This window comes from Octopus sinensis, linkage group LG23 (assembly GCF_006345805.1).
Source record: "Octopus sinensis linkage group LG23, ASM634580v1, whole genome shotgun sequence".
Lineage (NCBI taxonomy): Eukaryota > Metazoa > Mollusca > Cephalopoda > Octopoda > Octopodidae > Octopus > Octopus sinensis.
In genome coordinates this window covers 4609514-4636016 of record NC_043019.1, presented here as the reverse complement: position 1 = coordinate 4636016, position 26503 = coordinate 4609514, and the positions used below count along the sequence as shown (strand labels likewise).

General features: G+C 40.3%; 1 protein-coding gene across 1 annotated transcript in view; it reads right to left on the bottom strand.

Annotated features, from left to right (window-relative positions):
* The window catches only part of LOC115223439 (proteasomal ubiquitin receptor ADRM1), a 33988-nt gene that overhangs the window by 3868 nt on the left and 3617 nt on the right, over window positions 1–26503 (bottom strand). The window contains exons 2-8 of the mRNA XM_029793994.2: window positions 20011–20127; window positions 17459–17570; window positions 14525–14590; window positions 9949–10027; window positions 6789–7072; window positions 3768–3791; window positions 1510–1670 (exon numbers count right to left, since the gene is read on the bottom strand). Coding sequence (XP_029649854.1) covers window positions 1510–1670; window positions 3768–3791; window positions 6789–7072; window positions 9949–10027; window positions 14525–14590; window positions 17459–17570; window positions 20011–20127 — 843 coding nt within the window. The remainder of the gene's footprint in view (window positions 1–1509; window positions 1671–3767; window positions 3792–6788; window positions 7073–9948; window positions 10028–14524; window positions 14591–17458; window positions 17571–20010; window positions 20128–26503) is intronic.

Here is a 26503-nt window from a genome sequence, read left to right as displayed (position 1 = left end):
TCTGGTAATGTTTCTACAGCTGGATGCCCTTCCTAATGCAAACCACTCCAAGAGTGTAGTGGGTGCTTTTTACATGCAACTGGTATGGGAGCCAGTCAGGCAGCACTGGCATTGGCCACATTCGGATGGTGCTTTCTACGTGCCACCAGCACAGGAGCCAGTTGGGGCAGGGGTTCTGGCATCGACCACATTCGGATGGTGCTTCTTATGTGTCACCAGCATGGGGAGCCAGTCAGGTGACTCTAGCAGCGACCCAAGCATTAATGAATGGTGCTTTTTACGTGCCACCAGTACTGGTAACAACCACAACTACAGTTTCCATTGATTGGATTTTGATTTGACTCAATAGGTCTCCTGATGCTTCTTATGTCAAACATTTCTTACACTCTGTCGAGTATGCACACTGACATTACACATCCAGCAGAGCATACTGGCTTCATTCCTTGCCAGCTTATGCATGTCCTCAGCAGCCACAGCCCATGTTTCACTGCCATGTAGCGTGGCAGTACACACACATGCTTCATACAGTCTACCTTTCACTCTGAGCGAGAAGCCCTTTGTCACCAGAAGATTAGGGAGCTTTCTGAACTTTGACCAGGCTATTCTTATTTTAGTGGCAACGCTTGCAGAGCATCCACCCCGACTACAGACTCGGTCACCTAGGTAGCGGCAGCTATCAACTACTTCTAGTTTCTTCCCCCAGCATGTGATGGAGTCAGTTTCCTGAGCATCTGCGGTGTTTATTGCCTCTGTGCATCTGCCATACACAAAATCTACCTTCCCGGTTAACCTTCTTTTGATGTTGCTGTACATATTCTGCATCCATAGCTTACACTAGGTCATTTTATGGAGTTTCTACCTACACTTTTTCTACAGATTGGCAGACTTTGTGGTGTGTTCACCTTCCTACTTACTAGGACTTTGGTTTTTGCAACGTTGACTCTAAGGCCCTTCGATTCTAATCCTTGCTTCCACACCTGAAATTTCTTTTCTAGTTCTGGTAGTGATTCCGCTATGAGAGCAAGGTCATCGGTATAGGGGAGCCAGTCTTGAATTTCTCTGTTATTGCCTGGAGGACTATGATGAATAAGAGGGGGCTGAGGGCTGATTCTTGGTGAACCCCTACTTCTACCTGGAATTCTTCGCTATACTCGTTGCCAAGTGCAAAGCAACATTTCTCCTTCGAGAAGATATTGTAGAAGATGCTGCTGTGCCTTAGAACTGGCCAAAATTGGGATGATGTCATCCGGTTTCAGAACTTGAGAGAGTTAAATACCTTAGAAAAGAGAACATCAAACAAAATATTTGCATTTTACAACAACCTAGTTTCTTTACCCTTTTCTGCACTAATGTCAGCGTGGGTTTGAAGTGCATGCAAATTAACAAATTTACATAATCTCTAAAAGTTCAATAGTGACCATCCAGTCAGTGGAATTTGAAGAACAAGGGAGACGAAAGGAGAAATATGCAATGCAGATTGATAGAAGGTGAATCAAATTTCTAATTTACCTGTTGGAATTGTGGTGACTGAACTGTATTGCGAAGTTCTTCTTCAGTGCGTGGCAACATTTCTCCTTCGGGAAGATATTGCAGAAGATGCTGCTGTATCTCAGAATTGGCCAAAATTGGGATGATGTCGTCCGGTTTCAGGACTTGAGAGAGTTCGATACCTTAGAAAAGAGAACAGAAAATTGATGACCACCAGGAAACAAAAAAAATATACTGATTCAATAATGCCATGCATATATATATATACACGTATATTTATATATTACGGAGATGTACTTGCATAGCGAGTGACTTGATCTGAGATCGTGTGCTGGACCGAAAACAATTGCAGTGTGGAAGGTGTTTATAAGTCATTTAAGAAACACACAAAATCCGTTAGATTCACTTCAACATTTAAATTTAATTTGTCAAAATATTTTCGTTGCTTTGAGACCGCGACCTGTTCACTGACAAAACTTTGTGCTGCATCTAGAAACTTTGTCAGTGAACAGGTCGCGGTCTCAAAGCGAAGAAAATATTTTGACAAATTAAATTTAAATGTTGAAGTGAATCTAACGGTTTTGTGCGTTTCTTAAATGGCTTTTGTTCTTTATATATATATATAATATATATATATATAATATATATATGATAGACAGAAAGAGCAAGTAATGGAGAGGTCACTACTGATAAACTTAAATTTTAAACGAAACTAGACCAGTATGGTGATCTTGCTTGCTGTTGGGTGGTTATCTCCCCTGTCAGTGTAGGGAACTTTGCTTCCTTGAAGCAAAGAGTTTTTTTTAGCTTTTATTTCTAGCAATGTAGGTGCTACCCTGCACCGTCAGTCACAATTAGTGACAAATGAATTTTTCCCTTTTGGCTTTATATTGTGTATAGCCACCTTTATTATTTTATTTACACAACTATATATATATATATATTAAGAATAATCTTACTTAGAAATGGATGCGTGAGTTCCGTCATACAATAAATTAAATAAATAAAACATATGCATATATACTACATGTATATATACATGCATATATGGGTACAGGACACCAAAAACACGTCGAACACAATGAGAAACGAAAAACATAAACACAAAACCAAGGAAATGGACATTTTTCTTAAACAACGAAAAAATAGAGTACAGGACAAATAACACAAGGAAAATTCCCCTTCTTCAGCCGCCTTTGTTTCATCTACTCCACGTTTCGAAGATATATATATATATATATATATATATATAGCAATGAAAAACAAGGAATTCCATTGTTTTCCTTATCTGCCTACGTGATATGTTTTTGAGTATATACTGTCTGGGAGTTGTTTCTTACAGTAGAAGAAATAGCTAGATTCTTTGGCTGCTATTTCTAAAGTTCGGTGTGTGGTGAAGCAAAATAAAATATATATATATAAACACACACATACACATGCCGCTTCTTTTGTAGTCTCACCTCATAGCTAGCCATTGCATGCACTGGTACAGACATATCCTCCGCCTCCAGCAAGATTATTGGGGCCTTGTACAAGGCCTATATTCTCATTTGACACAACAGCTTTGGGTTAGAACAGGCCTCATGGCATGCCCCAAACCAGATGGATGGATGTGATTAAGGAAGATCTCCAGAGGCTCAACATCACATCGGAGGATGCAGAGGGGCTGGCATGGGACTTGCCAACAAGATTGGACCTAGTTGGCTCCACGTATGATGATGATGTGTCTGGAACCACTAATCGGGCAATACGCAGGCTGAATCGGTAAGGTATTGGAAAAATGCTCTGCAATATTTATTTCAGCACCACACATCCCTAGTTCAAATCCTGCCATGGTCAACTTTGTCTTTTATACCTTCAGGATCAATATAATCAATTAAAGCTCTCTCCTGAAAAACTGTTAATTGCTCTAAATTAGAAACATCATCATCATCGTTTAATGTCCGCTTTCCATGCTAGCACGGGTTGGATGGTTCGACTGGGGTCTAGGAAGCCAGGAGGCTGTACCAGGCTCCAGTCTGATCTGGCAGTGTTTCTACAGCTAGATGCCCTTCCCAACGCCAACCACTCCTAAATGTAGTGGGCGCTTTTTACGTGCCAAACTAGACTGGCAAACGGCCACGATCGGATGGTGCTTTTTACGTGCCACCAGCACGGTTCAAAGATCTGATGATTTGTGTGATTTGATGGAAACTTGTATGTTGCCATTGTCAGAAATATTTCATATTTTTCCTGCTATATCAATTAGAAAACTGGCAGAATAAGTGCCGAGTACTTACTGTCTTGAACTTTGTCAACTGGAACTGAAAAAAATTAAATGGAATGTTATTAGAATATTGAAAACAAAATTTCCCTACATTTTTCACAAAATAGACAAAAGGACAAACATGTGCAGCCAAGAACAGTATCTGGTGCTGAAGAGAATTAAGTGTTTGAAACACATTCATCAATGATTTGGCAAAAAGGAGATTGATAGAATAAGCTCCAGACTTTGAAAAAAAAAAACCTGGTATTTATTCTATTAGAAGGTACTCATAGCTGACTAGGGGTATTCTAGGACCTTTTTGTTCTGAGCAAGAATTTTTTTTTCTCTACAAGAAACTAGTGAAAAGTTGTAAGAGGTTCAAATGTCTCTCAGGAATAAAGTATATTTAATGCATCATAGAAACAGAAAGTCATCATCATCATCTTTTAACATCTGTTTCCTCTGCTGGTATGGGTTGGACAGTTTGATAGGAGCTGGCAGGTCAGACGGCAGCACCAGGCTCCAGTCTGTTTTGGCCTGGTTTCTATGGCTGGATGCCCTTCCTAATGCCAACCACTTTACAGAGTGCACTGGGTGCTTTTTATGTGACAAAATCATCATCATCGTTTAATGTCCGTTTTCCATGCTAGCATGGGTTTGACGGTTTGACACACACAAATATATATATATATATGACGGGCTTCTTTCAGTTTCCATCTACCAAATCCACACACAAGGCTTTGATCGGCCCAAGACATTTGCCCAAGGTGCCACGCAGTGGGACTGAACCCGGAACCATGTGGTTGGTAAGCAAGCTACTTACCACACAGCCACTCCTATGCCTATTGATGAAATTCCTATACCAACTTCACGAGAAAGACGCCAGTTGTCACAACAAACATCAATGGCAAATTGTTACAAATTATGGACAAAACAGATTTCCATTTTATTGCCAAATGACAGACACTAAGATTACCAGAATCATCTGTAACATTTCTATGGTGAAGGTAGGACATATTCTGGCCCAAGACATTGGTACCTCATAAGCCTAGTATTCCAACGATCAATAGTTGGATGATGTCTACTTCATAATGGAAAAGTGGTCACATTATTACAGTTTGGCATCCAGGATTCCTGAAGTTGTTTTGAAATTTGACCAGGCTACACTATGTATGTTTGTATAAGGCGCAGGACTGGCTGTGTGGTAAGTAGCTTGCTAACCAACCACATGGTTCCGGGTTCAGTCCCACTGCGTGGTATCTTGGGCAAGTGTCTTCTGCTATAGCCTCGGGCCGACCAATGCCTTGTGAGTGGATTTGGTAGACGGAAACTGAAAGAAGCCTGTCATATATATGTATATATATGTATGTGTGTGTGTGTGTGTGTGTGTGTGTTTGTCCCTCTAGCATTGCTTGACGACCGATGCTGGTGTGTTTACGTCCCCGTCACTTAGCGGTTCAGCAAAAGAGACCGATAGAATAAGTACTGGGCTTACAAAGAATAAGTCCCGGGGTCGATTTGCTCGACTAAAGGCGGTGCTCCAGCATGGCCGCAGTCAAATGACTGAAACAAGTAAAAGAGTAAAGTGATTCTGCCACCACTACTCTGACAAGACCAAAATGGGTCCAGAATTGTCTCCCACACTCACCAGTATAATTCAAACATCATCATCATCATTATCATCATCGTTTAACGTCCGCCTTCCATGCTAGCACGGGTTGGACGATTTTGACTGAGGGATGGCAAACCACACGGCCGCACCAGGCTCCAATCTTGATCTGGCAGAGTTTCTACAGCTGGATGCCCTTCCTTAATGCCAACCACTCCGAGAGTGTAGTGGATGCTTTTATGTGCCAGTCAGGCGGGTAGATTTTAACATTGAGGGGTTCACCCCCTTACCAACCAATTATTTGTTTATGCTCCCTGCGTTAAACATGCTAACACTAACTTAACTACTAACTAATATAATTAACAGTGTCTCTCATCCTCTCCCTTCTTGTTTAATTTGCTTAACCAATTAGTCATTTGTATTGTTTTTGTTTGTCAAAGCTCTTTCGTGGCTACTTGCAACCTTTTCAATGACTTTTGACAGAGGCCGCATTTCTCTCCATGGATCTTTTCGGTTTGACCGGCATTTTTTTCTAGCGGTGTCATATGAAATTGTCACCCATAATTATGACTCTAGTATCGATCTATTGCATTTCAATCTATTTTAAGGTTAGGGGTGGGGGGAAGGGTATCTTTTTTTCCTTCAGAAATGTAAACAAACCCAATCTGTTTCTTAAACGAGGGACTTATTCATACGGCTCAGAATGTTTTTTTTACCTCAATAGACGTCATTGATTGGTTGAAATTGCAGAAATTGAAGAAAAAAAACAACAAATATCTTACAAACTATAGAATTTTCTCAATAAAGCCAAGAGAAAAAGATGTTTTATAAACACATTCTACCAGTATACGAAGTTTAAAAGTGTTTAGTTACGTGGAAATTATTTTTAAAAACTGCCATTCAAACCGAAAAGATCCCTCTTCATTATTTTAAGATTTAATTAAAACAAAGACTGTAGTTTGAAAGAAATATGGTAACATCATCATCGTTTAACGTCCGCTTTCCATGCTAGCATGGGTTGGACGGTTCAACTGGGGTCTGGGAAGCCCGAAGGCTGCACCAGGTTCCAGTCAGATCTGGCAGTGTTTCTACGGCTGGATGCCCTTCCTAACGCCAACCACTCCATGAGTGTAGTGGGTGCTTTTTATGTACCACCGACACAGGTGCCAGACGAGGCTGGTGAACGGCCACGCTCGGATGGTGCTTTTTACGCGCCACCATCCGAGCGTGGCCGTTCGCCAGCCTTGTCTGGCACCTGTATCGGCGGCACACAAAAAGCACCCACTACACTCACGGAGTGGTTGGCGTTAGGAAGGGCATCCAGTGTTAAATCACTATTGTCATTCTAAAACTAGTGATTTAGTTGAGGTGTTACATAATAAGTAGGGAACATGGGAATAGTAAATTGCAGTGGTGTGAGGGTTATCCAGAGTACCAAAAACTTACCATGCATATTGGACAGTATGCTCTGTAAATCACTCAACTGTATCTGTTGTCTGGGGGTGTCGGTAGTTTTGGTGGCTGCAGAGTTGCCGCTGCTGGAAATGGCAGCAGTGGTGCTGGTAGTGGTGGTGCTACTAGTGCTGCTGCTGCCGCTGCTGCTGCTGGGTGTTGTCTCAGTTGTCTGCGAAGGGAGGGCAGCAGTGGCAGTCACGGGACGGGTACTTGAAGCAGCACTGTCGCTGGAAGTAGATTCAGCTCGGCTCCCTTGAGAAGTTTGTGATCTCGCACTAAAAAACAGCAAATGAAAACAAAGTTGGCAACATGAAGTTTACAGCAAAAAAAGGAAAAAAGAAAGAAAAAGGAAAACAAGTCCTCTACAGTTACTCTCTTTTACTTGTTTCAGTCATTTTTTACTGCGGCCATGCTGGAGCACCGCTTTTTAGTCGAGCAACTCGACCTCGGGACTTATTCTTTTGTAAGCCCAGTACTTATTCTATCGGTCTCTTTTGCCGAACTTCTAAGTGACAGGGACATAAACACACCAGCATCGGTTGTCAAGCAATGCTAGGTGGACAAACACAGACACACACACGCATATATATATATATATATATATTGTATAGAGGGCATTATTACATAAATGCCACACGCTAAGAGGGACATAAGTCATCACTACCAAAATTTAACGAATCATATATAACGAATTTATATATATATATATATATATATATATACATATATACGACGGGCTTCTTTCAGTTTCCGTCTACCAAATCCACTCAAGGCATTGGTCGGCCCGGGGCTATAGTAGAAGACACTTGCCCAAGGTGCCACGCAATGGGACTGAACCTGGAACCATGTGGTTGGTAAGCAAGCTACTTACCATACAGCCACTCCTATGCCTATTGATGAAGTTCCTATACCAACTTCATGAGAAAGACGCCAGTTGTCACAACAAACATCAATGGCAAATTGTTACAAATTATGGACCCCGGGACTTATTCTTTTGTAAGCCCAGTACTTATTCTATCGGTTCTCTTGCCGAACCGCTAAGTAACGGGGACATAAACATACCAGCATCGGTTGTCAAGCAATGCTAGGGGGACAAACACAGACACACACACATATATATATACATATATACGACAGGCTTCTTTCAGTTTCTGTCTACCAAATCCACTCACAAGGCATTGGTTGGCCCGGGGCTATAGCAGAAGACACTTGCCCAAGGGGACTGAACCCGGAACCATGTGGTTGGTTAGCAAGCTACTTACCACACAGACACTCCTGCGCCTACTTCTACTTTCCATCTACTAAATCTATGCACAAGGCTTTGGTCAGCCCAGGGCTACGCAATGGGATTGAACCCAGAACCATGTGGGTGGGAAGCAAACTTCTTACCGCACAGCTAAGGCAGCACTTATTTGAACATAACAATCCAACCTTCTTATCTGAGGATTATCTTCAGAATGAAACCGATATGTAAAGAGGCAGGAAGTAATATAAACAATAACAGCTTTACTCCTCCTGGTACTAAGCATTGCAACCACAAAGCCCATAACTACATCACATACACATTTTATATAACACTAGCACTACAGCTGCGTGCGTGCGCACATACACACGAGTACTGTCCAAATTTCCGACCAATCGCATACAGCTAGCTGGCATTCAATTGGCGTATCAAGTTTCGGGCATTTTGATTGGGTTTTGGATAGAAAATTCACAAAAAAGTCACTTCTATTGATTTTTTTAAATGGCTTTGTGGGGTGGCTGGGGAAATGTAAAGATGTGCATGACCACCCTTGGACGGTTTTGAATGACCATAGAAAGTGTGAGCACTCTAACTGAAAAATTGTGGATTTGTATAAAGGACACACAAGCACACAGACATTTTGCCATTTATATATAGAGATAGATGAGATTTACACAATTTCGTTTTAGAGTAATGGTACACTTGCATATCACAGATTCACCATCTCTGTCCTAGATATACAAAGAGAAGGTATGGTCATGACTAGATCGCTTTTGAGCATAGGCCTGCTCAGTCAGAGCAGACCCAGAGTTAAATAACAAGGAAAGTATTATTTACACAATGGTACTCAAATGCTCTGCATATGTCATGCACTACTGTTCCTCCAGATTCAAATGCAAAGCAAAAAGAATACACTTATACTGAATTACAAAACATCATTAAGAAAAAAATTTAAATATATACTGGGTCATCCCATAAATGCATTTTTTTCAATTGCATGAACTAAAAGTCAGAGGGGGATGCGATAAACTACCTGCATCAGCTTGCTATAAAAGCAGGTAGTAATTTTACCTTGTCCTTATTCTTAGTGCAAGTTTTGAAGAGTGCAGTTCGATTTTAACTAATTTTTTCAAAGCTATAATGGAAGTGACAAAGGAACATATTTGGCATATTTCGTTTTATGAGTTCAATAAAGGCAACAATGCAACAGAAAGTGTGATGAATATTAATGCAGTATATGGGGACTGGACAATAAGCATAAACCAGTGTCAACGGTGATTTCAGAAATTCCAAGTTCAAAACTACAGCCTAGAAGATAAGCTTCATCCTGAAAGGTCTGTAGAGCTCAATGGGGATGTCCTGCAAACCCTGGTGAAACAAAATCCCATTGTAACTGTTGCAGACCTAGCAGAGAAGCTTGGATTTGGTCATTCAACCATTCATCAACACCAACACTAGAAGAAAAACGATCATTTTTGGTTTCAAGATGAAAGGTGTTCTTCCATCAGATAGTGCTCAGCTACATACAGCGAAGATGACATTCCAAAGGCTGGAGCAGTTTGAATGGGAAACGATGCCCCACTGACCATATTCACCAAATATTGCCCTATCTGATTATCATTTATTCCACAGTCTTCAAAATCATTTGGACAGAAAAAATATGAATTCTGTAGACAAGGTCACAAAAGTACTGGAGGAGAATTTTTTTGTCACAGACAAATGAATTTTGGAAGATGGGCCTAGCAAGTCTACCAGACAGATGGAAGAGCATTGTAGAAAATGAGGAGAGAATATTTTAGATTAAAAAAGAATTTTGTTTATCTGAATTTTGAAAAATAAAAAGTATAAAAAAAAAAACCACATTATTTATGGGATGACCCAATAGTTTCTGTTTTTTTTTCAGCTTACCTGTCCGAACTTGAATTTACAGGTCGACTTAGGAGAGTTGACAAATTCAGACTGTTCTGGGTTGACATTCCAATCCCACCTGTAAAATTATATGCATGCTTTAAATGAACATCTCAGCAGATGTTATTTTCATAGTTATTTACACAAACAAAATACCCTCACACAATCATGTATTACACAGTTTTTCACTTACTCTTTTACATGTTTCAGTCATTTGACTGCGGCCATGCTGGAGCACCGCCTTTAGTTAAGCAAATCAACCCCAGAACTTATTCTTTGTAAGCCTAGTATTTATTCTATTGGTCTGCTTTGCCGGACCTAAACACACCAGCATCGGTTGTCAAGCGATGTTGGGGGACAAACACAGACACACAAACATATACACACACACATGTATACATATATACGATGGGCTTCTTTTAGTTTCCGTCTACCAAATCCACTCACAAGGCTTTGGTTGGCCCAAGGCTATAGTAGAAGACACTTGCCGAAGGTGCCATGCAGTGGGACTGAACCCGGCACCATGTGGCTGGTAAGCAAGCTACTTACCACACAGCTACTCCTACACCTACTTAAAAACAATCAGAATATAATATTGTTTAGCACTAATAATGACTCCCTTGTGTCTTGCAATCTTTCATAATTACATTAGAAAAACACAAATTATTCTTATTATAGCGCTCTCTCGTTACTTCACTTTCCTTTCACAAAATTACACACCCAAACGCTCCCCCACTCATTGTCCAATCCCTGGTTCCACTTCACTGTAACTTGAGTGTATCACACATCCTTCGTCATGTCTTCTCCCTCCCTCTTCTCTCTCTCTCTCCTACTGAAGTAGCCAAATCTCCCCTCTACTGCAAGACACCTATTTCTGTCCCTCTATTTAATCCTTAACCTCTAATCACCTGGCACAAAGTCACCTCTCTCAATACTACCCCCACTTTCAACTGAGGGGTCTCGCAAGTTATTTGGCGACCTTGCTAGTGCTGGTGCCAGGCAAAAAGCACCTAGGTACACTCTGCAAAGTGTGAAAGTGCATGGCTTAGTGGTTAAGGTATTGAACTCGTGATCATAAGACTGTGGTTTTGATTCCTGGACTGGAAGACGCATTGTATTCTTGAGCCCAGCCCTCAAATGAAATAATCCCAACAGCAAGAAGTTAACTTGTTACTAACTGCATACAGAGATCATCATCATCATCGTTTAACGTCCGTTTTCCATGCTAGCATGGGTTGGACGGTTCAACTGGGGTCTGGGAAGCCAGGAGACTGCGCCAGGACCAGTCTGATCTGGCAATGTTTCTATGGCTGGATGGTAGTGACAGTTAGTTTGGTATCTATTTTTTTTTTTTACTCGCTTCAGTATTTGACGATGGCCATGCTGGAGCACCACCTTGAAAAAGGGTTGCTTGCACTGTCCGGGAATGGAACCCAAGCCACCACGTTGCAGTCAAGCATTGTATCACTGAACCACTGGCACTAGTATGGAAAATAAATAAATATTGCGAATGTTGTTTTACTATATACTAAATCAGGAAAGGCTCGAATATAATGAGGCCACCTGTAGTTCTAAGGAGATGTAGGAACACAAAGGAAAATATTCAAAGAAAAACAATTTTTGAGAGAAAGACAAAAAAAAATGTCTGGCAGATGGATATCCTTCCAAATTAACCCAATCTCCTTAAAAATGGAACAAAAAAAAAAAATAAATAAATAGCCCCCAAAAAATTAACCACAAATACCAGATTTGGAAAATGCAAACTCCCAGTTTACAGTCAACTAAATTGACTTTCCAATGTGCATTCTACAAAGTTGCATTATATAGAACGGAATGTTTAACAAGTTTTCATGACAGGAATATCATCATCATCATTGTTTAATGTCCGTTTTCCATGCTAGCATGGGTTGGACAGTTCGACCGGGGTCTGGGAAGCCAGGAGGCTGCACCAGGCTCCAGTCTGATCTAGCAGTGTTTCTACAGCTGGGTGCCCTTCCTAACACCAACCACTCCGTGAGTGTAGTGAGTGCTTTTCACGTGCCAGGCGAGGCTGGCAATGGCCACGATCGGTTGGTGCTTTTTACGTGCCACCGGCACAGGGATCACAACTGCAATTTCCATTGATTTTTGATGTTGATGTACTTGACTCAATGGGTCTCCATATATAATTAGATTTTAGAAAATACTTTTTTTAATTTACCATATTTTATTTGTAATTTTAACTCACCTAACTCACCTGTAAGGTGAGAGGCAACCTTTGATTAACACACGTGTATCATTATTGTCTGTAAGTTTATGCTTTTTCTTCAAACATAATTCCAGCATCTTGTTTTATTTTACCTTTATGGTTAACACCTGACCATATTAGTTCAATTGTGCAAATTACTGAATTAAAAATTAAATAATGTGCACAGGGCGGTGAGCTGGCAGAGGTGTTAGCACGCCGGGCAGAATAATTAGCAGCATTTCGTCCGCTTTTGCGTCCTGAGTTCAAATTCCACAGAGGTTAATTTTTGCTTTTCATCTTTTTATCAGGTGCAGGAGTGGCTGTGTGGTAAGTAGCTTGTTTACCAACCACATGGTTCCGGGTTCAGTCCCACTGCGTGGCACCTTGGGCAAGTGTCTTCTACTATAGCCTCGGGCCAACCAAAGCCTTGTGAGTGGATTTGGTAGACGGAAACTGAAAGAAGCCCGTCGTATATATGTATATATATATATGCGTGTGTGTATTTGTGCGCCTGTGTTCGTTCCCCTAGCATTGCTTGACAACCGATGCTGGTGTGTTTATGCCCCCGTTACTTAACGGTTCGGCAAAACAGACCGATAGAATAAGTACTGAGCTTACAAAGAATAAGTCCCGGGGTCGAGTTGCTCGATTAAAGGCAGTGCTCCAGCATGGCCACAGTCAAATGACTGAAACAAGTAAAAGAGTAAAAGAGCAAAAGAGTAATTCTATATTGAAAATTTTGCAGGGCATCCAGCTGAATACTAGTTAATAACTCATTTTCTGTGTTAATGTTTAAACAAAATTTAAATCATTTCACATTTTGCTGAAATGATTTACATTTAACTGCAATTAGATTCACTAGAGAGAAAAATTATGAAATAGACTTATTTAAGAATCTTTCATTGTGTTCCAAAAAAAAACCATATTTACAAATTACGGAGATGTACTTGCATAGCAAGTGACTTGATCTGAGATCGTGTGCTGGAACGAAAGCAATAGCAACGTGGAAGGTGTTTCTAAGGCATTTAAGAAACACACAAAACCGTTAGATTCACTTTGACATTTAAATTTAATTTGTCAAAATATTTTCGTCGCTTTGAGACCGCGACCCGTTTCTTAAATGGCTTATAAACACCTTCCACGCTGCATCATCATCATCATCGTTTAGCGTCCGCTTTCCATGCTAGCATGGGTTGGATGGTTCAACTGGGGTCTGGGAAGCCAGAAGGCTGCACCAGGCCCAGTCTGATCTGGCAGTGTTTCTATGGCTGGATGCCCTTCCTAACGCCAACCACTCCGTGAGTGTAGTGCGTGCTTTTTACGTGCCCCCAGCACAGGTGCCAGGTGAGGCTGGCAAACGGCCACAATGGGATGGTGCTTTTTACGTGCCACCGGAGATAAAGCATAAATTTTCTACCCACTTGCATTCGAATATATGGGCAAAAATGGAACACTATTTGTGAACCTTGTAGATAAGAGAGAATCAAATGCCAAGTTATTAACCTAATTAATAAACTGGATAATAAGCAATGGTAGTGACAGTTAGTTTGGTATCTATTTTTTTTTTTACTCGTTTCAGTATTTGACGATGGCCATGCTGGAGCACTACCTTGAAAAAGGTTTGCTTGCACTGTCCGGTGAGGCTGGCAAACGGCCACGATCGGATGGTGCTTTTTACGTGCATATTTACAAATTAATAAACAAAATAAGTTATTTTATGAAACCAGTCTAAATTTATAACTATATCAGAATTCAACAGAAGCGACACACAGACGGATGTATTTTAGTTAGAAATATAGTAACAAAAGGATTGACCATCAAGATGGTTAATGATCAGTAGTAACCATCATTGCTGGCCATCATTAACCTATCAACCATCATACAAACAATAACTCTGAGCACCTTTTCAAACTCCACCCGTCTAACACCCGTGGACATATTTACAAAGTCAGAAAACAGCACAGCTCCCATGACTTTAGGAAACATTTTTTCACGCTGAGAGTTGCTGAAGCATGGAACAAACTGCCGGCACCGGTTGTTAGTTGTCGGAGCACTGCATCCTTCAAAACTTCCATGCTTCCTGAGATTCGCCAACACTACACTTGATTTTCTCCCCTCCATACACACGCAAGCATGTATCTGACTCATACACTGTTCGCTTTCCAGACATTTGTACATTACTGCATATACTTTATATGCACTTTCTGACAAGTTGTGGTGCACCTGAGCACTGTATACAATAATTTCATTATATGAATATGATGACTACTCATCACTAACCATCAATACAGAGGACACGTTACACCGTTAAGTCATGCATTTCTCAAAGTTCAAAAGAATTAGACTTACCAAAAAGTTGCATTAACTGTTGTTGACTCATGTTACCTAGGATGTTATGTAGATCAGCTTCTCCAACTAGAACAACAAAAAGAATAACAGCAATTAGTAAAATCATTTAAACCCTTAACGATCAGATTACTCTGCTAAATGTAATACTTGTTTATTCACATTTCTCTTTCTCTCTTTTTACTTGTTTCAGTCATTTGACTGCGGCCATGCTGGAGCACCGCCTTTAATCAAGCAACTCGACCCCGGGACTTATTCTTTTTGTAAGCCCAGTACTTATTCTATCGGTCTCTTTTGCCGAACCGCTAAGTGATGGGGACACAAACACACCAGCATCGGTTGTCAAGCAATGCTAGGGGGACAAACACATACATACATACATACATACATATATATATATATATATATATATATATATATGACAGGCTTCTTTCAGTTTCTGTCTACCAAATCCACTCACAAGGCATTGGTCGGCCCGGGGCTATCGCAGAAGACACTTGCCCAAGATGCCACGCTACTTACCACACAGCCACTCCTGCGCCATTTTTTTAAAAAACTGATGTTAACATCTTTACACTATGCACACACACACACACACACACACATGTGACTGGCTTCCAAAATATCCAGTCTATAAAATTCCATGAGACATTGGCTGTCGTCAGGGCCTGCCCAAGGTGCTGCAGTTTGTTTAAATCCAAACCACATAAGCTGCAATGTGAACTTAACTAGACAACCAGGTCACATAGAAAAATTATTTCCATTCTCAAAGTATTTTGAATTCAACATCTTTTATCTTTTACTTGTTTCAGTCATTAGGCTGCGACCATGCTGGGGCACCACTTTGAAGAAATTTTAGTTTCATAAAGGATCAATCCCTGTAATTATTTTTATTTAAGCCTGGTACTTATTCTATCAGTGTCTTTTGCCAAGCCATCGAGTTATGGGGTTTTAAACAACACCAGCTGTCAAACAGTGATGGGTGACAAGCACACACACAAAAGCATGGTGTGTGGTAAGTAGCTTGCTTACCAACGACGACCAAAACTTGAGTGGATTTGGAGGATGGAAACTGAAAGAAGCCCATCATGTGTATGTGTGTGTGTCCAACATCGCTTGACAACCGATGGTGGAGTGTCTATGTTCCTATAACTTAGTGGTTCGGCAAAATAGAATGATAGAATAAGTACTAGGCTTACAAAGAATAAGTCCTGGGGTCAATTTGTTCAACTAAAACCAGTGCTCAAGCACTGCCTTTAGTTGAACAAACTAGTTGAATATATACAATGGGCTTCTTTCAGTTTCCTTATATCATAGCCGAAGTAGTAGTAGTAATAATAATCCTTTCTACTAAAGATACAAGGCCTGAAATTTGGTGGTAAGGGGACTAGTCGATCACATCAACCCCAGTGTTTCACTAGTACTTTATTGACCCATGGAAGGGTGAAAGGCAAAGTGAACATTGGTGGAATCTGAACCAACATAGCGACGGATGAAATATTGCTAAGCATTTCGTCCAGCGTGCTAACAATTCTGCCAGCTCACCACCTTAATAATAATAATAATAATAATAAGAGTGTGTGAAATAATAATAAGAAGAAGAAGAATATGATGCAATTTGTAAAAGGATTTTTGTGTTTCTATGAATTTTTTCATTTTATATTTTGAACCCAAAGAAGACAGACAATCATCATCATCTTCATTGTTTAACGTCCGCTTTCCATTCTAGCATGGGTTGAACGATTTTGACTGAGGGCTGGCGAACCAGATGGCTGCACCAGGCTCTAATCTTGATCTGGCAGAGTTTCTACAGCTGGATGCCCTTCCTAACGCCAACCACTCTGAGTGTGTAGTGGGTGCTTTTTACGTGCCACCGGCACAGGGGCCAGTCAGGCGGTACTGGCAATGACCTCGCTCAAATCCTTTTACACATGCCACTGGCACAGGTGCCAGTAAGGCGACGTTGGTAACGATCACGCTTGAATGGTGCCCTTTTATGTGCCACCGGCACAGAAGCCAGTTGGCTGCTCTGGCAATGATCATGCTCGGATGGTGCTCTTGCACCCTACTAGCATTGGAGCACAAGTGCCAGTAAGGCGAAGCTGGTAACGATCACACTCAAATGGTGCCCTTTTATGTGTCACTGGCACGGAAGCCAGTTAGCCGCTCTGTCAACGATCACTCTTGTATGGTGCTCTTCGCACCCCGCTAGCACGGATGCCAGTCGTCAAATTTGATTTTGTGTGAAATAATAATAATAATAATAAAAAGAAGAATATGATGCAATTTGTAAAAGAATTTTTGTGTTTCTATGAATTTTTCCATTTTATATTTTGAACCCAAAGAAGACAGACAATCTGTTGAATATTGTTCAATCTGTTAAACAAATGATCCCTATTACAAATCACATCACTCTTCTTATTGCCCATTTACCTTTGCGGAGAGTTACATCAATCTATATACAATAATAATATAAGGCGGTGAGCTGGCAGAAATGTTAGCACGCCAGGCGAAACGTCAAGCGGTATTTCGTCTGCCGTTACGTTCTGAGTTCAAATTCCGCCGAGGTCGACTTTGCCTTTCATCCTTTCGAGGTCGATTAAATAAGTACCAGTTACGCACTGATGTCGATGTAATCGACTTAACCTCTTCGTCTGTCCTTGTTTGTCTTCTCTATGTTTAGCCCCTTGTTGGTAGTAAAGAAATAGGTATTTCGTCTGTCGTTACGTTCTGAATCAAATTCTGCCGTGGTCGACTTTGCCTTTCATCCTTTCGGGGTCGATAAATTAAGTACCAGTTATGCACTGGGGTCGATGTAATCGACTTAACCCCTTCGTCTGTCCTTGTTTGTCTTCTCTATGTTTAGCCCCTTTTGGGCAATAAAGTTGAACAAATTATATACAATAATAATAATAGTGTATGGAAATAACAACTTACCCAAGCCAGAATGGTCAGGAGCATTGTTTCGATTTGCAGTTGGACTGGGTGGGTTGTTGAGATATTCATTCACCTTACGGCAATATTCCTCATCTTTCTCAGTTTTCGGCTCCTAAACAATATATTCAAAGACTAGTTAGATTTTATTCTTCATTTGTTTAAACATGAGACTTTCCCCCCTCAATACCTTTAAACATTCAAATTGACCAAACAAGTCAACAAGGTAACTGCTGCATGGTAACTGAACTTGCTAGAAATAGTAGCTAAAATAAGTCTGGTTCAAAATAAAGCTTAGAGTCTTGAAGAAAAAGAAAAAAAAAAACACTGGGTGGATCTTTTCGGTTTGAACGGCAGTTTTTTAAAATAATTTCTAGGTAACTAAAAAATTTTAAACTTTGTATACTGGTAGAATGTGTTTTTAAAACATCTTTTTCTCCTGGCTTTATTGAGAAAATTCTATAGTTTGTAAGATATTTGTTGTTTTTTTTTTCTTCAATTTCTGCAATTTCAACCAATCAATGACGTCTACTGAGGTAAAAAAACATTATGTGCCGTATGAGTATGTCCCTCGTTTAAGAAACAGATTGGGTTTATTTACATTTGTGAAGAAAAAAAGATACCCTTCCCCCACCCCTAAAACAGATAGAAATGCAATAGATTGATACTAGGGTCATAATTATGGGTGACAATTTCATATGACACCACTAGAAAAAACTGCCGTTCAAACCGAAAAGATCCCACTGGACAAAACAAACAGGATGACCATGACAAGAAAACCTCTAAATTCTATCTTACTTGTTTCAGTCATTAGACTGCGGCCATGCTGGGGCACCACCTTGAAGAATTCTTAGTCAAATGTATCAACCCCAGTACTTTTTTTTTAAAAAAAAGCCTGGTACTTATTCTATCAGTGTCTTTTGCCAAACTATGTCATGGGGACATAAACACACCAACACTGGTTGCCAAGCTAGTTCACAAAGACACACACACAAAATATAAAGTTGCCATCTACTAAATCCACTCACAAGGGTTTGGTCAACTCAAAGCTATAGTAGAAAACACTGGATCTTTTCGGTTTCAACGGCAGTTTTTTCTAGCGGTGTCATATGAAATTGTCACCCATAAATATGACCCTAGTATTGATCTATTGCATTCCAATCTGTTTTAGGGTTAGGGATGGGGGGAAGGGTATCTGTTTTTCTTCAGAAATGTAAATAAACCGAATCTGTTTCTTAAATGAGGGACATATTCATACGGCACAGAATGTTTTCACCTCCAATAGACGTCATGGATTGGTTGAAATTGCAGAAATTGAAGAAAAAAAACAACAAATATCTTACAAACTATAGAATTTTCTCAATAAAGCCAAGAGAAAAAGATGTTTTATAAACACATTCTACCAGTATACGAAGTTTAAAAGTGTTTAGTTACGTGGAAATTATTTTTAAAAACTGTCGGTCAAACCAAAAAGATCCAAAACACTTGCCTAAGGTGCCACACAATAGGCTTGAACCCGAAATAATGTGGTTCGGAAGCAAGCTTCTTACCACACAGCCATGCCTGCACCTATATTAAGCCGTTTTCTTTTGCAATCTTTATATGATTTTTATAAATAGAAATTAAAATAGTTAAAAACCATTATGCTAATGAGTTAAAACCTTAGACAGAACACACCACTCTACATAAACACATCAATTTATCCAAAGCCATTAGTGTTATGAAGAGATGGGTTTTTTTTATGTGACTGGAAGTTGGTAAACATTCCACAGACTCTTGGGAAAGACATGGAGAGCAAAACCAGGAACAATAACCAGAAGAGTATTTTACAATTCTGGATTTAAATGCTGCCAGACACAGTGTCACACTGAACCAGGTGAGAAAAGAGTGCGGCTACACCTGGTAGGAAAGCACCACACAACTGTAATGGGCAGACATCAGCAGAACTGTAACAGATATGAACTGGGCACAAATGTACCGGAGAGACGTCGGTCGGTGCAGGCGCACCAGAACGACGTTGGTACAACTGCACCAAAAAGACGTCGGTACAACTGCACCAAAAAGACGTCGGTACAACCGCACCAAAAAGACGTCGGTACAACCGCACCAAAAAGACGTCGGTACAACCGCACCAAAAAGACGTCGGTACAACCGCACCAAAAAGACGTCGGTACAACCGCACCAAAAAGACGTTGGTACAACCGCACCAAAAAGACGTCGGTGCAACTGCACCAGAAAGACGTTGGTACAACTGCACCGAAAAGACGTCGGTGCAACCGCACCGAAAAGACGTCGGTGCAACCGCACCAAAAAGACGTTGGTGCAACTGCACCAGAAAGACGTTGGTGCAACTGCACCAGAAAGACGTTGGTGCAACTGCACCAGAAAGACGTTGGTACAACCACACCGGAAAGACTTCGGTGCAACTGCACCGGAAAGACGTCGGTGCAACTGCACCCGAAAGACGTCGGTACAATTGCATTAGGAATACAGAAAATTTCATCAACCGATTTTCATTTTCTATAATGAAGTGATTAGAAGAAACACTAAATTACCTGCATCCAAAAGAAGAATCTACGGACTGAGGATTTGAACTTCAGTACATAAACTCGGCCGCTGGTACACTGATTGATTTTTTTAAATTCTATGTCATCAGGGAATATAATTAAATCCTGGAAAGACAAAAGAAAACACGTAATTAAGCAAATAATAATGGCTTCAAATTTAGACATAAGTCCAGCAATTTTGAAAGTAGTAATTAGTTGATATCAATCACAGTACTTGACTGGTATTATATTTTATTCACCCCAGACAGTTAAAAGGCAAAGTCAACTACAGTGGGATTTAAACATTGAATGCAAAAGAGCAGTAAATATTGTAAGGCATTCTTTTTCCCAACATTCTAATGATTTTGCCAATCAACCCCTCATATAAAGCACTGGAGCTGGTGCCGTGTAAGAAAACACCCAATGCACTGCATAAAGTGGTTGGTACTCGGAAGGGCATCCATCTGTAGACATCGTGACAAACCAGATAATGGAACCTGGTTCAATTCTCTGGCTTGCCATCTCCTGTCAAACCATCTAACCAATGTCACCATGGAAACTGGTATTAAATGATGATGAGTAGGAGGGGAAGGAATCAGAAAGGAAGGTAGTGCCCCTGACTTGTTACAGGGCCACCAAAACTGGTGTGAAGGAAAGCGGAAGGAGTCCCCAAACTGGAAAGCAAGCCCAAATGTTAGCAACTTCATTAGGGGCCCCCACGGTGACAGGTGGTAATGTCAAGTTGAGTGACAGTTAAATTTATCACTCATGTAGGCAATGGTGGTATCTGAACTCAGAATGCAAAAATCAGGAACAAATACCACAAGGTATCCAGTCAGATGTTCTTACATCTCCACAAATCTATTGTCTTGGGTTGGTATATTTTTAAAATTGACCCTGAAAGGATGAAAGGCAAAGTTTACCCCCAACAAGATTTAACCCTTTTGCATTTAAACCAGCTATATCCAACCCAAATAGGCTACTTAATTTTATATTCCAACCAGATCCAGTCTATCACACCTACACGTCAATGTCATTCTAAAAAATATACAATCACATCATCAAAATTTCAAAGCTACAAAATAATGTGAGTAAATAAAAACAATGTGAATGAAAAAAGCATTACATTTGGCAGAATAATCTGAATGCTAAAGGGTTAAACTCAGGCCACAGACAGTCGGGACCATTACTGTGAACCATTCTGTTCAAGGTGTTGATGACTGCCAATTTGTTACCCATATAAAAGTATGAAATTATTCTAGTGCTTATTATGGCCATCATTTGTCTAATCAGCATCATCATTATCATCGTTTAACGTCCGCTTTCCATGCTAGCATGGATTGGACAGTTCGACCGGGGTCTTGGAAGCCAGGAGGCTGCACAAGGCTCCAGTCTTATATCTGGCAGTGTTTCTACAGCTGGATGCCCTTCCTAACACCAATCACTCTGTGAGTGTAGTGGGTGCTTTTTACGTGCCTACGGCACAGGTGCCAGGCAAGGCTGGCAGCAGCCATGATCGGTTGGTGCTTTAGGATAGAATGTTCAGTTTCAAGAAATTATCTTGTGCCATTTTTAGGACAAGAAATAGCTTCTCACATCATTGAAATCTTGAAGTTACAAGATAATGTGAATAAATAAGAATTGCATTTGATAGAGTAATTTGAAGGCTAAAGAGTTAGGCGTTATGCCAACCTGTCTGAAACCACTGGCTCTGTAGTACAAGTGTCTTCTTTTCAAAAGTTCGAAATTAAAATCTTAGTCACAATTTATGTTCCTAACACTAGCTTCATGATGACTAAGTTATTTTACTAAATTCTTTGTTATATCCAAAATTAATTGAATGAAACACAGAGCACCTCAATAGAAATATGGTAACAAAAGGGTTAAATAAATCACTATTCTGAATTCAGACAAAAACTGTTTTACTTCTTTCTGTAAATCTTTCACCAACACGAATTTATATAATCTTTATGAATCAGAAAAAATATACAAAATTACTGCTTCTGAAGAAGGTCAGTAAATTGACAAGGGCAAGAGGGCTTTCTGGGGTTAAAAGAAATAAACATACAAATTCAACTTGGATAGAGATAACTGAACATTGAATTTGAAACCTGGAATCTAGTGTGACAATGTGGCTTCCGAACCCTGGATGAGTTCATCATAGGGGCGCTGCAAGACGTGACCAAACCCACTGTGGTCTCCTTGTCAGTAAAGTTCCCTCCAGAGGTGAGACAGCAGCAAGTTGTCGGTTCGAAACACAGTCAAAGAAAACGACAAATACAGAAGCAATCAAAGAAAGACCTCAAGCTTCTGGAGATCAGCAACACACATTGACCAGGTGTCACAACCATGGAGGGGAATCAATCACAAAAGTACCTGGTAAATATGGCATTTCATTGCATGGCAGATTTCCCAATGCAACCACAAGCACTTATGGAGGAGACAAAAGGCCGACCATATGTGACTGATAGCAGCTGTGAACCATAAAACTCAAAACATTCACCCTAGTTGTTAACCGCAGTTATTGTTGGGCGTTGGACTTTGACAAGGAGTGTATAATGTCACCTTATCTTTTCATAATTTTTATGAACTGGATTGACATGTGTAACCACTGTGAAGGTGACATCACAACCAGTAGGTTTGGTGGATCAGCTGGTTGATATATTTACAGACGACCATAGTACTTCTTGGCTCATCCCAAGATGATCCCCAGCGTGCACTGAATGGGTCTACAGCTGAAAGCTACAAGGCAAATAATTATCTTGGGGGTCAGACCTAAGTGGGTATGGCAGTGAAGTTAAAAACCACATTGCAACTATGTAATGGATAAGAACTGATCTCAAGTTGCTCAATGCTTTGGGAGCAGAATTTAGCTTAGTGGACATTGTGCAAAAGCCTTTTGCATGAGTGTGTACATATATATATATACATATCCTCATCTATTTCTTTACTACCCACAAGGGGCTAAACACAGAGGGGACAAACAAGGACAAAGGGATTAAGTCGATTACATCGACCCCAGTGCGTAACTGGTACTTAATTTATCAACCCCAAAAGGATGAAAGGCAAAGTCGACCTCGGTGCAATTTGAACTCAGAACGTAATGGCAGAGAGGAAATACGGCTACACAATTCGTCCGACGTGCTAACGTTTCTGCCAGCTCACCACCTTTAATATATCCTCATCATCATTCAATGTCCACTTTCCACACTGGCATGGGTTGGACAGTTTGACAGGAGCTAGCTAGACAGAAGCTTGTACCATGCTTCACTGTCGCTTTTGGCATGGTTTTTACAGCTGGATGCCTTTCCTAGGCATGATTGTGCAACCATATTATTCAGCTTCAGTCCCACTACATGTGACCTTGAGCAAGTGTCTTCTAAATGAATTTGGTAGATGGAAACTGAAAGAAGCCCAGAGTACTATTTTGTCATCTTACCATCACAAAACAGTATACTACACACACACACAATTTTATATATATATATATCATCATCATCGTTTAACGTCCGTTTTCCGCGCTAGCATGCGTTGGACGGTTCGTCCGGGGTCTGGGAAGCCAGGGGCTGCACCAGGCTCCAGTCTGATCTGGCAGTGTTTCTACAGCTGGATGCCCTTCCTAACGCCAACCACTTTGTGAGTGCCATGGGTGCTTTTTACGTGCCACCTGCACAGGTGCCAGGGGAGTCCGGCATCGGCCACGATTGGTTGGTGCTTTTAACGTGCCACCGGCACGGAAGCCAGCCAAGGCGACGCATATATATATATATTATGAAAGTAAACAAAATTTGTTTTTAGCGATGTATTGAAAGATACAGAAGTAAATTTTCTATTCTCAAATGCGTGATAATGCTAATACAATAGCATGAACAGGATAAATTATCCATACATTGCAGAAAAATATGTTACCGGCCAGCCATGAGACTTGAACTCACATTCCTGTGATTACACATCAAGTGCATGGTAGTGCAACAGAAACAGACAGTAAAAATAAGAACTTTAGTAGTAAGAGCAGCAAGTAATTTAGGCAAAAAGCCAGCAGTTTTGTGGAGAGAGGTTTGGTTGACATCATGGACCTCATTAGTTGACTGGTACTTTTGCCCCTGATAGGATGAAAGGCAAAGCTGGCCTCAGGAGGATTTGAACTCCTCGCTGTAACCAATCACTGCAAGGTGTTTTTCGGCCAACGCTCTAACGATTATGCCAATCCACCACACTTAATAATAAAATAATAATCCTTTATTAACCACTGCAAGTAATTATGGCATACCTACGCGTGTACATCCACCTAACTTTGTTTCCTCATAACTTCCAAGAAAATTGATATCTTTCAATGAAATTTTCTACAAATATGCTTCAGATGATATAGATTCCAATTATACTGGAATTTGTGGTTAAAAAAAACAAACAATTCCGTGAGTGGGGAGAGAAGTTTCAGAAAATTCACAGCAATAGGCGTAGGAGTGGCTTTGTTGTAAGTTGCTTGCTTACACGCCACATGGTTGCGGGTTCAGTCCCATTGCGTGACACCTTGGCAAGTGCCTTCTATTATAGCCTCAGGCCAACCAAAGCCTTGTGAGTGGATTTGGTAGACGGAAACTGAAAGATACCCGTCGTATATATGTGTGTGTGTGTGTATATATATATATATGTATGTGTGTGTATGTTTGTCCCCCCAACATCGCTTGACAACCGATGCTGACGTGTTTACGTCCCCGTAACTTAGCAGTTCGGTAACAGGAGCCCGATAGAATAAGTACTAGGCTTACAATGAATAAGTCCTGGGGGCGATTTGCTCGACTAAAGGCGGTGCTCCAGCATGGCCGCAGTCAAATGACTGAAACCAGTAAAGAGAGAGTCAATTTTGTTTCCATATAACTTTCAGAAAAATAGGTACTTTTTTTTTATGAAATACTTTTCAGAGTGTGAAGATTAAGATTATATCAGATTATAATATGACAAAAAAAAAAAAAAAAAATCCAATGGTGAAAATACACACATACATACTGATACGCAGGAGTGGCTGTGTGGTAAGTAGTTTGCTAACCAACCACATGGATCCGGGTTCAGTCCCACTGCGTGGCATCTTGGGCAAGTGTCTTCTGCTATAGCCCCGGGCCGACCAATGCCTTGTGAGTGGATTTGATAGACAGAAACTGAAAGAAGCCTGTCGTATATATGTGTATATATATATATATATATGTATGTGTTTGTGTGTCTGTCCCCCTAGCATTGCTTGACAACCGATGCTGGTGTGTTTACGTCCCCGTCACTTAGCGGTTCGGCAAAAGAGACCGATAGAATAAGTACTGGACTTACAAAGAATAAGTCCCAGGGTCCATTTGCTCGACTAAAGGTGGTGCTCCAGCATGGCCGCAGTCAAATGACTGAAACAAGTAAAAGAGTAAAAGAGTATACACTTCACAATCTTTTCTGAAATTTCAACCTTTATTTTGTAGATATATGTGATGTGTGTCAGTATGCATGAACAAATCCACCAATTTTGTTCTGCATCTTAAATTCCAATATAATCACAATCTACACACCCGGAAAGGTATTTGTGGAAAATTTCACTAAAAAAAAAATACCAAATTTTTCTGAAAGTTATGAAGAAACAAAGTTGACGTATCTTTTCGGTTTGACCGGCAGTTTTTTCTAGCGGTGTCACGTGAAATTGTCACCCATAATTATGACCCTAGTATCGATCTATTGCATTTCAATCTGTTTTAGGGTTAGGGGTGGGGGAAGGGTATCTTTTTTTTTTTATCAGAAATGTAAATAAACCCAATCTGTTTCTTAAACGAGGGACATATTCATACGGCACAGAATGTTTTCATCTCAATAGACGTCATTGATTGGTTGAACTTGCAGAAATTGAAGAAAAAAAAAACAACAAATATCTTACAAACCATAGAATTTTCTCAATAAAGCCAAGAGAAAAAGATGTTTTATAAACACATTCTACCAGTATACGAAGTTTAAAAGTGTTTAGTTACGTGGAATTTATTTTTAAAAACTGCCGGTCAAACCGAAAAGATCCCAAAACTCCTCTCACCACTGACAGAAAATTTGTTTTTACAACAAATTCAGATATAATCGGAATCTACCCACCCCCACCCGTATCTGAACTGTATTCGTTGAGAATTTCATAACAAAACAAAAAAATTTAGTATTTTTCTGAAAATTATATGGAAACAAAGTCGGCGGATGGGCAGACACATGTTGTAGGTATGCCACAGTTATTACAAACATCGTTCAAACATTGTAACATGAAACGGTTAAAAATGGGTTACAACGATGTTAAAAAATAATTTCTTCGTTATTAAAATAAGCACAAGTCCAAATATTTGGAGGTGGTTTGTTCGAGCTCACTTCAACACATGACTAGTTTTCGTTTTACTGATCCTGGGTGGGATTTGAACTCAGAAAGCAAAGAAGTGTTACAAAATGCGACAAAGCATTTTACCTACTGCTCTACTGATTCTGTGAATAACAAAGGGTT